The following is a 12,735-nucleotide window of genomic DNA, read 5'->3' on the forward strand; positions in this document are numbered from 1 at the left end:
AAAAATTTTCAAGATTCTCCGTTCATCGAATCTTTAGACGCATGCATGGAACATTAAATATGGATTAAAAAATAACTAATTACACATTTTGTCTGTAATTTGCGAGACGAATGTTTTGAGCCTAGCTAGTCCATAATTGGATAATAATTATCAAATACAAACGAAAGTGCTACAGTAGCGAAATCTAAAATTTTTCCCCAACTAAATATGGCCTTAGTCGCAAAAAATTTTACAAAATGAACACCGTAGTATTTTTGTTTGTATTTGACAAATATTGTTCAATCATAGACTAATTAAGCTCAAAAAGATTTGTCTCGCAAATAATAGAGAAATTGTACTGTTGATTATTTTTTATCTATATTTAATGTTTTATGTATGTATCGTAAGATTCAATGTAACAGAAAAATCTAAAATTATAAAATTTTAGGAAGTAAACAAGGTCTAGGTGCACGGAGGATCCTAGATGCAGCGCTTGCTTTGCAGAAACTTCCAAATTTGCGGCTAACTTTATATATTTTTTTCGCATGTCTCCAATACTCCACTACCGTGTTTGCCGAACTGGCGTGGAGATGGATGGATGGATCGATCGATCGAAAGATGACGATGCAAACTTTGGACGGGGCATAGCAGCTGCAAATATGTTTCTTTTCTTTTGCGAAAATAAAAAAGACTACTCGTTTTGATTCATTCATTTTGTTTTTTTTTTCAAGATACATATCATTTTCTATACATACATCTAGACATGCACTATCTAGATATATAATAAAAACTATATCTAGAAAAAATAGAACGACAAATATAATCTTAAATAGAATGGGGACTCCATTTCCAATAAAAGTGCAGAGAACAACAATGGGATATATATGCACCCTACCACCCCACCACCACCAACACTAAGTATCTTCAAAGGTATTTTTCTTATAAATTACTGTGCAAACATAGATGTTCATATACACATTCCTATGGACACCTCCAAAAGATTGAACCAACAAATCTCAAAATTGGTAAAGCCACCGTAGATGTCTTATTATCCTACCATTGAATGAGTAATGTCATTATGTTCTAGAATAAATTTAGAAAAGTTTAAGCATCTACATCAATCAGTTCAGTGACTTTGAACCTAGATATAAATTCCACCAGAATAAAACTAACCAACTAAGCTACGGTCAATTCACTCCGAATAGGTTTATTTTGAAAACCATTTCATTATTTATCTGAAGATACTTACTACTCATCATAAATATTTGTTTTTTTTTTGCATATTTGATTAAACTCGAGATCGATTGACTTCTTGAAAACAAAAATGACAATCTTTCTGCCATGGAGAAAACCAGAATGATAATCTTTTTGGGACGGAGGGTATACCCAACTAAAGAACGGATAACGGCAATGGTAGGGGGAAACAAAATGGGCAATCATATTCATACTAGCATTTGACCAACCCTTTCCAGATGGGTAAAATGACAACAGATGAAACGTGTTACCATCATCGACATTAGTGGAATGTTTATACAAACTTCCAGCATGGATGTTCGGGTGTTCATTGTCAAACTTCAGTAAACAACACTAGTCCTAATTTCCTGTGTTTCATGCTCCGCCTTGCTAGCTTTGATCCGAGCCATCTGAGAGGTCAGTAGCTCATGCACTCTTTCCTTTAGCTGGAGAGACACAGAAGCAATATATTAATCTAAATTCTAACGGGCCTGGCAGTCGCTACAATAAGCAACAAGTAAACACAACTTATGGATTACTCAATATGAGGCTGGCACGAGAATAGCTAACCTCTTTGACGCCGATTTCACTCTGCACAGATACTCGGAGGGCGCCTTCTGGCCCCAATCTTCTGTACTGTGCTACATCATCGGCATCGTGAAAGCTTATGGGCTCTTTCTTTCCTAAAAGATCGCATTTGGATATAACATCAAGCCATAGGCGATCGCCAAATCTGTCCTTAATATGCTTGTATGTGATGTACTGCCAAAAAAACACCTGGTTAAGTGCAAACCCTTTGAAGCGGAGGGATGTGAAACTTCAAAATTATGATTTGGCACGTCTGAACACATTCTAATTTGGCCAGGGGAAGCTAGTATTTCTGGTGTCCCCTAGAATGAGTATAAATGACACCAAAAGCTTCAGACAAGTAAAAGATGTACCTGATCGGCCACTGAGGTGCCACAGTCTTCAGATAGATCGTGCACATACAGGACAGCGATAGGTAGATAAGAAAGGACAGCAAGTGTCAATCTCTCTATGTTATTTCTGTCATCTGCAAAAAAAATGGAAAACAAAAAATGGATCAGAGCTTTTTGGTGCAGTAGTATGTGCGTTTTAACAAGCAAAAAAGAGACATCCTATATAAATGACAATCATTCTTAATTTTACTAGAAACCATATTTGCTACAGTATTGTTTTACCAGGCACAAAAGAAAATTAATCGTCTGAATATAATAACAAAAATATCACAGATTTACACATGAAAGCTACACAGCCTCTTAAAGTGAGTGCTTTGAGAACCAAAGTTTGACTCACCATCATGCCTCGTCAGGAGTCCTGGAGTGTCCGTAACCTGCAGAAGGATGCCTTCGTTTAGTTATGATAAAAAACAAAGGAAGCAAAATTGGTGTCAAGTCTAATGGTTCTATGGTCATGGTAGGCAGAAAGGCAATTGGTTCAACCTGAAAACGTTCGTGATTGGATACAATGTGACCCATTAGAATCCCTCTTGTTGTGAATGGGTAGCTGCAGACCTGCAGAAATACAGTAGGATGAGACACGAGGAATTTAGCAATCAGCAAACTGTATATTTTACAGATAATACTATTGCAGCCACCAATGCTTAAATGATGACACAGAACATATTTTCAAAAAACATAAGTGTTAACATAGATGTTAACTGAAGCTCACCAGCGTAGAAGGAACATGTTCTTTGACACAGGAACACATTGGATGAAGAATGAACATTAAAACACTACTGTTTGGTAAGAACTAGTAACTAGTAACTAACAGCCAACAAGTCAAACAAGACAATCACAACTACTTCTGATTACAGAGTAGCAATAGAAAATTGCTTGTGAGACTGTACAATCTACCAACATACAAACTGTGCTGAGCATTACCTCAGGTTTTCCAGATGATAATATGCGGACTAATGATGACTTCCCCACATTGGGTGATCCAACTAGACATAGTGTTGGAATATGCAGATCAACAACAGGCATAGAACGCAAAGCCTGTAGTAACTCAAAAAAATAACCATAAATCAAATTAAAAATTTTAGAATCCTGAATAACAGCAGCGGGAAAAAAGAGACTGAAATTATCTTCTTATTCTCCAACTTGAAATGAAGATAACTGCAGTTAATACCTTTGCTACATTTACTAAATCATCAACAGCATGCTTCCCATGCTGGAAAGCCTCTTCAAGCTTCTTTCTGCCCTGGAAAAGTAGATAGAGACACAAAAGCAAAGCATTAGCAATGCAACTACAGAGTCACTTCCAGAATTTTTTTGTCGATGACCATAAGACAATGACAAAGGATCAAGACCAGCGAACGTTTTATAAGTTGGAAACTGAACAAACCTCAGTGAGGCGCTCCTCTGCTTCACGTTTTGTTGTTGACTGTCAAGGTTAAATATATACATCAGGAATAAAATTTTATATTATTTTATATGACAAATAATTCCAGCAATGGGAGCAATGTCAAGATTGTCCATATATAAAATGATAATTTATTAAATAAAGATTACAGATCAAAATTTTAGATTTTAGATAATAGCATCCCCTGTTTTCCTAGAAAATGTTTAATATGATGTAACCCTGATACTGAATAACTTATGTGATTTTATTAGACACAAGTGAGAACAAACTGGTAACAATCATATTTTGAAAACTGAAACCATGTTTTTGTAACTTTGCCAAGTGAGATCAAACTAAGTAACTAACCCACTGGACTGAAAATGTGGTGAGATGGTTCGAGACTTAGCATAACTTTTATGGGTCATGACTCGTGAGTTTCAAGTATGTGCACACAAGAGAGTTTCAGAGGACATATCTTGACTCTTGAATGTGGGAGTCAAATAAATTTGATCTTTTTTCCTTGTTAAAAACGTTATTGTGCATTTTTATTTCCAAGGACAGTAAGCCAGTATGCACTCCCATATGTTGGAATTGTAAATGAATACAAATCAATTGGTATACATTCACCTTAGCACAGACTGAAGCATGTTGCTTTCCAACAGAAGTAATCCTTTTCCTCAGAGTATCTACACGTCCTAGAACCTGTCAGGGTACTACCAACAACATCATAATAACTGAACGAGTAGAAGGGAGAAGTATCATAGTATTATTCAGCCAAGTTGATAATTTGTTTCTGTACCATTATGGACTATCTCATACTCATACTCAATAATACCAAGAAACCAAAGTTCTGAGAACTATACCTGCTCATAATAACCCTCCCCAAAGGTCAACTCAATGAGAGACCTCTCATAAGGATGCAAATCTCTCCTCTTTGGGAAGTTTTCTGTGTATGTTCTCAACGGTACAGAAAGTTCCTGAGAAACAAAACAGTTCTCAGTATCAAATAAATGAACTTACTCAGGAGAGGGACAAGATGATCTGCTTACTTTCATTAAGGCATCAAGCTGTTTCGCACCTTTGTTCCTTTCACGCTTAGCAATATTTGCTATACCTACATTACATATGAATCATAAAGCAAACGTCTCGTCATAATAAAAGTCTAAAACAAAATTTGATGAGAACGGTCTTCACTCATCTAGCAGAGTGTGAACAATAAATGGGCAGATGAATCATACCCTTAGTCGGTGGCACATTTCTAGATTTCCTTTGTGCTGACATTAGTATATCAGTTGCAGGCATCACCATTGGTATTTTCTGAAATGCACCGACCGTCTCTTGCTTTCTCTGTTCTCCCTGGAATGAGAAGGAGTAGAAGAATAGCAGGTAAGTGTGACCATAAAGTATATGCTATTAGATCTAGATTTTGCCCAAGAAAAGAACTTACATTCATATCATCTAGCTCTCCCTGTAACCTATCATCCAAAGAATAGCTACATGTTGCAGAGTGCGCCCGCTGACCCAAGTAGACTGATGAAATCCCCACTTCCATAGTTGATAAAAAACCTGAGTTGAAGGCAGCACCGGTGGAAAATATTAAAAACAATGTATACAAATTGAAACGACAATGAAAACTACAATAATAATGCTTGTAGGAGCAGCAGAGTTTTGGTAATCAAACTGAGAAGCGTGAATGGAAATAGAAGCGTGAATGGAAATAAGTGTTTCAATCAGGGCATCAGCAGTGTGGCGCCAAACCAAACTGACATTGTTCTGACACAGTTCGTCTGGTAAAGTAAAGTTCCCAAGCTCTAGTGTGGCATCCGACTATTGCTTCAAAAAACAACTAAAAACTCTGAACTGACCGCTCATGCACACGCTGTGCACTGCCTAAAGCTATTGAGCATAATATTTTTAATATGCAGCAACTAAAAACTCTGAATTGACCTCTCATGCACACGTTGTGCACTGCGTAAAGCCAATTGAGCATAATATTTTTAATAGGCAGGCAACCATTTTCTTTGCTTTGGTAAGTCAGATAGGATGTGAAAACAAGTAGGTAATGAATAATCCTACGCAGACAGTCCCCGCGCGAACAGCACGCAGGCCTCAATAGAAGCGAAGCGAAGTAAAATCCATCGCGCAAAGAAGCACCCCACGAACAGAAACAGCGTGCCCGCGACTACCTCTACGCTGTACCTAAGACGTCGCCGGCGGGCATTCCGTCGAACACCCTTTGTGCTAGGGGCGCGGGAGAAGCGGCGCAGCGTGTAAGACATACCTAGGGGGAGGCGATGGTGGTCGGCGCGCCTCGCGGGCGCTGAGTGGGAGAGGTGCGTGGTGGCGGGAGGAGGAGGGGCTCGCCATGGCGGGCGCGGGCGGAGGTGGAACACCGCGCGGCCTCCTGCGGTTGCTAGCATCCCTCCAGTAGTTCAGTTGGCGGAGGCGGAAGCAGCAGCACTGCAGCAGCAGCAGCGTGCAGGCGAGCGCTTCTGAAGTCTAGTGCAACGGATATTGTTCCACGGGCCTAACGGCCCACGGAAAAGAATCGTTTGGACCAAGAGCCCAACCCAAGATTCGTGGTAAACGGCCAATTTTTAATTTTGGGATTTTTCCGCCCAAAAATTGCACGAGAAATTTATGGATGAATCTGTACAGACATGTGAATATCAAACTTTCCCTTCTTTTTGGAATTTATTTATGGAGTATATATTCTTAGCGCCTGCCTCATAGGAAAAAACAGTGAAAGCTCGTTTATTTTTTTTAAGATCAGGTTGTTATCCCGTTTATACTCCATTCATCCCAAAATTATAAGTCATTTCAACCTTCTTGTAGAGTAAAAATATTACAAGTTTGGCCAATACTTTAGAAATAATTGCAAAAAAAATTGACATCCAATAGGTATGCTATGCAAATATAATTAATAAATAATCTAATGATACTTATTTAGGAGTAGTATCGTTAATGTTATTATTTTATTACATAAATTTAATCCAACTTTAGATGTTTTTGACTCTTTAAGAAAGTTAAAATGACTTATAATTTGAAAAAAATAATTTATAATTTTGGATAGAAAGAGTAGAGGCGCGTCGATTGCAATTTGCACCTAACCTAACAAGCTGCTAGTAGGCGATTCAATAGCCATAGCTATTACTTGGTCGATGTCTATCCATCACGAGTCCAAGATCTTTTTGCCTTTGCTACTCCTCACGGAATGGTTTCTTCAACAATTTTGAAGAATATACTCCTTGTTCCTTGAGCTGAAAAATTCGCTCGTTTCTCTACTTCCACAATGTCCCGATGACCAAAATCAGCTGGGATTAAGCCGCCTTGTCGTCGTTCTTTACAACGGCTTGAAGCTAAGATTTGTAATTTCTGATCTTGTCACTAGGTTTCACTGCTTTAGGGTTCATTTTCATATAGTGACAAAGAAGTGGCATTCCAAGGCCTTGTTTAGTTCCAAAAAATTTTGCAAAATCGACACTGTAGCACTTTCGTTTGTATTTGACAAAAATTGTCCAATCATGGACTAACTAGACTCAAAAGATTCGTCTCGTCAATTTCGACCAAACTGTGCAATTAGTTTTTATTTTCATCTATATTTAATACTTCATGCATGCATATAAAGATTCGATGTGACGGGAAATCTGCAAAATTTTGCAAAATTTTTTGGGAACTAAACAAGGCCCAAGATAAGGCGTTATTTTTTTCTAAAGTTTTTTTTTCCGCAGAGGCTAAAGATAGATGTTTCGCCCATTCTATAACCATGATTACTTTTATTAATTATTTGTATGGCAATACAAATTGTTTTTGATGTGCTAAATTCTCAAATCTAGAAAGAGGTCCGCTGTTTGTAAAGCTTCATTCAATGGAAAAACTACACCTCATTTGAGTTTTCCAACACTTAGATTTCTCTTCTCTTTGTCTTCCTCTCTTCTTCTCCATCTCTTGCAGGATTAGAAGAAAATTTTGGGGAAGGCATGCATGCTAGACGATGGAGAGGATGCGAGGCATGGACGGCGGAAGAGGTGGCTAGGCTAGGTTTAGATGGGGCGGTCATGGTCATGGCCATAATGGTGGTTGGGGAGGGGAAAATGAAGTTGCCATAGACATGATAGGATCTCGCTAGAGCTATGCGCCTGCAGTGGGGGTAGTGGTCTAGTGGATGGCACTTGGCAGTAGCACGTTAGGGCCTTGTTTAGTTCACCCCAAAACCAAATTTTTTTCAAGATTTCCTGTCACATCGAATCTTGCAGCATATGTATGAAGTATTAAATATAGACGAAAATAAAAACTAATTGTACAGTTTGCTTGTAAATCACGAGATGAATCTTTTAAGTCTAGTTAGTCTATAATTAGACAATAATTACCAAATAAAAATATCTCGAACCAAAAAATTTGGAAATTAAACAAGGCTTAGGAAGAAAATGCGAAGAAATCAGGTGTCACTCTTCGGATAAGAGGTAGACATGTTTTAGTTCAAACTCCGGTGCATTAGCACGAATCCTCGTCAAATCTTTCTCTCTTTTTTTGCTCAAAAATAAACTCGTAATAACATTTCTAAAGAAGAATCGTAATACCATCTGAGGATCCGATCTGACCAGTGAGGCAGTGACCCTTCACTTGTCTCTTCGTGGGACTCCGACGAACCCCGATCCCGCGCGCCGGCGACCATGGAGTTCATCGACCCCTGGGACTCCCAGACCCGCGCCCGCGTCGTCCATTCCGGCGCCAACTCCACTTCCTTCTCCTCCACCACCACCGCCAAAGCACCCCTCTCCCTCCCGCACGCCGCATCGTGCGCCGCCGCGGCCGTCGCGCTCCTCGCCGCCGCGTACTACCTCCCCGCGGCCTACCAGATCCTCTCCTCTCTCCTCATATGGATCGCTTCCTCCCTGCTCCTCGCCCCCTTCGCGCCCTCCTGGGCCACTGGCGGCGACATCTCCGTCGGCCGAGGCCGCGTCGTCCCCGCTCCAGAACCGGCCCCAGAACCCGTCTCGGAACCCACGCCCGCCCCCCGTCGCGGCCGTCGCCAGAACCCGGCCCCGACTCCCACAAAGCCCTCAGATCCGGTCACTCCTCCCGTCCAGTCGGCTGCATCGCTGCATCCGCTGCAGAAGGCGACGGCTGCGGGTGGAGCCGTCGTGGACGGCGGCGAGAGGGAGGAGGACGCCGGCGAGTGGACCGACCAAGACCTGGAGCTCCTCCGGCGGCAGATGGTGAAGCACCCGGCCGGTGAGCCCCAGCGCTGGGAGAAGATCGCCGCGGTGTTCGGCGGCCGCCGCACGCCCGAGAGTGTCATCCGGGCGGCGAAGTCGGGCGCCCCCGCGGCGGGAGGAAGCTCGTTTGACCAGTTCCTACGCAAGCGGAAGCCGCTCGATCCGAGGGCCGAGGCTGCTGACATTGGGGACAATGCCGGAGGCGCCGAGAGTGCGGACGCCGCTTGGACCGCCGGGGATGACAGGGCCTTGCTGAACGCGCTCAAGGAGTTCCCCAAGGACACTGCAATGAGGTGGGAGAAGGTGGCGGCCTCTGTACCCGGGAAGACTAAGGCCGCGTGCATGAAGAGGGTCACTGAGCTCAAGCGAGACTTCAGGAGCACCAAGACGGCATCGGAGACAGCATCTTAAGCAAATGCCTTTGCCTGAGAATTTTGGTAGGGTAAGATTTCTGCGGCCTTTTATTCTCTTCATTCTGTTTCACCAGTGGGGACATATGTTGCTAATTGTTGATCATGATAGTTGTTAACTTTTCCCGAGTCAAGAACGGCGATGCAATGATGTGTCATCATCTTATTTCATTAGGAACTTAGGTGAAATTTAAGAGTTAGGTTGCCTAGGCTTGCTATTAGAAGTCTGAAACCTCAGAATTGTAGGGTTTCCCCCACTTTATTTCATTGAAACAAAGCAGTTGGAATTTCTTGCAGCATAGCGTATTATAGGCATGCCTGCCGTTCTTTTTTTTACGTAGACGTGGTGCAATTTCAGTGAATTTATCAGATGGATAGCCTAGAAATAATATGGATACAATTTATTGAGATGAGATTATATTGGCTTAAAAGAATTAAGATCTACTGGACCTTCTAAAGATATTTTTAGATTGGTGTTCCATACTCCATAGTCAGGGCTGCCCCGTACGTTTTACGGGCCCTGTGCCAAATTCAAATTTAGGCCCCTAGTTTGCCAAAAAAAAAGGGTCCACTACAAGTTAACATCAAAGTATCAACCTAATGACATCAAGGGTACAAGTTACAGCTAAGATTAGCATCTCAACATTTTTGCTATCAACTTGAACTTCCTACACAAATATTATGTGTCCCTAATTATCTTGTGTGTTTTGTTTCATCATCGTGGTCATAGCCAAATTGGATCCAGCAATGCAAGTTGGATACCATGATAGCTGTTATTAGTTGATGTGGTCAGATTAATAGAAAGACTATGTGCTTGAGTGCATAATAAATAAATTGATGATCATGATAGCTGTTAACTTTTCCCAAGTGATGAGCACTAATGCAATGACGTATCACCATCTTGTTTCATTAGGAACTTAGGTGAAATTTAAGAGTTCACCCTTAGGTGGCTGCCTAGGTCTGCTATTAGAAGTCTGAAGCCTCAGAATGATGCTCTTTGTTATCTGCCAAAGGTTCAATTTTCATTTTTTAAGAATTTGAATTCATTACAGCATAGCATACATTTGTGGACGTTGACGTGATGCAATTTCAGTGAATTTACCAGATGGATAGCCTATCGATAGAAATAATATGAATACAGTTTATTGAGATGAGATGTTATCTTGGCTTAAAAAATTTAAAATCCACTGGACCTTCTAAAAATATTTTAGATTGGTGTTCCATACCCCATAATGATGCTCGGTTTGCATTTAGCTGATCTGAGAGTATGGGTGTATGGCACTATTTAACCTTACCAAGATTTTTAGCCAGTTTTATGCCAAGATAGTTAACCAATAGTCCAATATAGTCAATATACCTGCATTTTGCTTTGTTCCAATTTCGGTTCCTGCTCATGATATATTGCCCCCATAAGAAGTCTTTCACGATTGGAAGCTATGTAGAAAGAAATAGCTTATCTGTTAGATTGGTTATTTGCTGAAACCAACAGGGTGGTTAATCTGAATGTGTTGTAGAATTAGTGTGTGGTGAATTTGTAGTATTGCCACCATTTTCTTGGTCCACATTTTCAAAACAGTACTATAAGTAGGATTCTGTAGTAAAATTACTCTGCTACTCTTGTATTTGCAGGTGAAAGGTGTATCTTTCTAGGACTAGTGTAGCTAATGTAGTCTGGTCAGGGATAAAAAGTTTGCAGAACAGAGTGTGGTCCACACTTTCTATTTCAAGCAATCACATGTTCATAAAGGAAAATAACTAAATATCAATAGATCTTGTCAGAACAAGAACAATGAAGGAGAAAGGGCTACCGCTGTGAACTGCTAATGTTGCAATAAAGGAGAAAGAACTACTGTTGTGAACTGCTAATGTTGCAATAAAAGAGAGAGCTACTGATGTGAACTGCTAATGTGCTGCGTAAATTGCAAACTGCCAGTATTTTTCCTCTTGAGTTTGCAATCAGCTTTGAGCTACCAAATGGTCATGTAAAAAAAACTGAAAATTATTATGATATAGTCAGACTTGTTGTAGCAACTTTTACAATTTCAACTTCTTATTCAAACTTTGTGAAAAGAAAAACTATAAATAGTAAGTCTTACCATTTGTGGAAATCTCCTCATTCTGATCTAGTTGGAACTCGAACATGAATTCCTGTAGATTGGGCAAATTGAGAAGTAGTACACGATATATTATGAATGGAAAGTAGCTAAATCTATATTTTTGGTCTCCGTTGTATAACTTCTATTCTGTATCATGAATTCATCATGTTCATTCGTTCATTACATAGTGAACTTATCCTGCGATACTTGTAAATACATTTCAGATGTCGGACTGAATGACATGCATTGGTTTGGCTAGCGAGGAAGAAGTTACATGGCTAGCTCCACGGAATCATGGAGACGCCAGATGGATAACGGAGAGGCCGGAACTATAGGACAGACCATGTAATTTTCCTATTGAACTAGAGTCAGGGGATCCCTTGATATAGAAGAAGAGATCTCATAGAAGAAACTTGGCTTACCACTGCTCACAAGACATGAGAAAGAAGCTGGTCTTGTTGCAAATATATATATATATATATATATATATATATATATATATATATATATATATTATTAATTAAGCATGTTTTCATTGAAAACTCGTATTTGGTGCTATACTATACTCGGTTAATAAGTAGTATTCGTATCTTGTGTTTTGCGCTTCATCACTATTTCGAATTTCCGGTTTGAGAGTCTGAAACCAAGCGGCATTTTTTGTTTTATTTATTTATGGTCAGCATACTGAAACTGGAGGCCATGATGAGTTGATGACATGACTCAAAAGACCAACAGTTTTCTAGAGGCGCCCCAGCACAGCAGCCAGCAGCAATTCGAAGCCGATGAGAAGTGTCCAAGAACAGTGGTGACAGGGACATGGCGTGGACACTTGATTTCGTTTTCAGCTGAACTGTATGTACATGCTTCCAAAGGGAATTGGGAGAAAGTTTGCACACTGTTGGTATGTAGCGGCAGCCCACGGGTACTTCGAAATCGCTAGACAACGAGCTGCTTTGGGCGGTGGGCCGGCGCCTCGCCTCGCGTCAGCTATCCTATCCATGGTCGTGTTCGTGTGGCGACACCGACGGTGGAGGCATCGAGCGTGTCAAAGAGCTCTCTGATTTTTTTTTAATTTAATGGATGGTGGGGATAATTGATAGAATGATATGCCCTGGCCTGCAATTCGGAATTTGGGGCTGCCTGAAATTGGCACTGTGATGGTGCAACGTAAATCTGCGTGGAAAAAGCTATCCAAAGTATTGATATCTGCTCCCTCGCCCTCAAGAAAAAAAGGCGTAATTTTAAAATATTGATAGGTCAATTCACCAGGTTTAACTAAATTTCTGTAAAGATATATCATACTGAAAAAATATTATAAGATTTATGTTTGATTGCACATATTTGAATTCGTACAAGTTGATGGTATTTATAATAAACTTAAGTAAACATAAGATAATTTAACTTTAACCAGATCTAAAATTGTATTATTATATA

General features: G+C 40.3%; 2 protein-coding genes across 5 annotated transcripts; one reads left to right on the forward strand and one right to left on the reverse strand.

Annotated features, from left to right (window-relative positions):
• Nucleotides 1,394-6,046, reverse strand: LOC8080848 (nucleolar GTP-binding protein 1). The gene is made up of 14 exons (XM_002445051.2): nucleotides 5,858-6,046; nucleotides 5,024-5,142; nucleotides 4,815-4,932; nucleotides 4,626-4,690; nucleotides 4,440-4,553; nucleotides 4,204-4,278; nucleotides 3,580-3,618; nucleotides 3,364-3,435; nucleotides 3,117-3,230; nucleotides 2,676-2,747; nucleotides 2,530-2,566; nucleotides 2,154-2,266; nucleotides 1,783-1,974; nucleotides 1,394-1,658 (listed from the first exon to the last, which is right to left on the reverse strand). The coding sequence occupies exons 1-14, from the start codon at nucleotides 5,994-5,996 to the stop codon at nucleotides 1,554-1,556; spliced, it is 1,374 nt and encodes a 457-aa protein (XP_002445096.1). The 5' UTR covers nucleotides 5,997-6,046; the 3' UTR covers nucleotides 1,394-1,553.
• Nucleotides 8,096-11,689, forward strand: LOC8080849 (dnaJ homolog subfamily C member 2). 4 transcript variants are annotated; one of them, XM_021464450.1, is made up of 2 exons: nucleotides 8,096-9,232; nucleotides 10,835-11,419. In XM_021464450.1, the coding sequence occupies exon 1, from the start codon at nucleotides 8,250-8,252 to the stop codon at nucleotides 9,204-9,206; it is 957 nt and encodes a 318-aa protein (XP_021320125.1). In that variant the 5' UTR covers nucleotides 8,096-8,249; the 3' UTR covers nucleotides 9,207-9,232; nucleotides 10,835-11,419. The 4 variants fall into 4 exon arrangements, with proteins under 4 accessions (XP_021320125.1, XP_021320124.1, XP_021320123.1 ...); XM_021464449.1 differs by having other exon boundaries at nucleotides 8,098-9,237; XM_021464448.1 differs by lacking the exon at nucleotides 10,835-11,419 and adding an exon at nucleotides 11,526-11,689 and having other exon boundaries at nucleotides 8,099-9,232.

Source organism: Sorghum bicolor, chromosome 7, assembly GCF_000003195.3.
Source record: "Sorghum bicolor cultivar BTx623 chromosome 7, Sorghum_bicolor_NCBIv3, whole genome shotgun sequence".
NCBI classification, from domain to species: Eukaryota; Viridiplantae; Streptophyta; class Magnoliopsida; order Poales; family Poaceae; genus Sorghum; species Sorghum bicolor.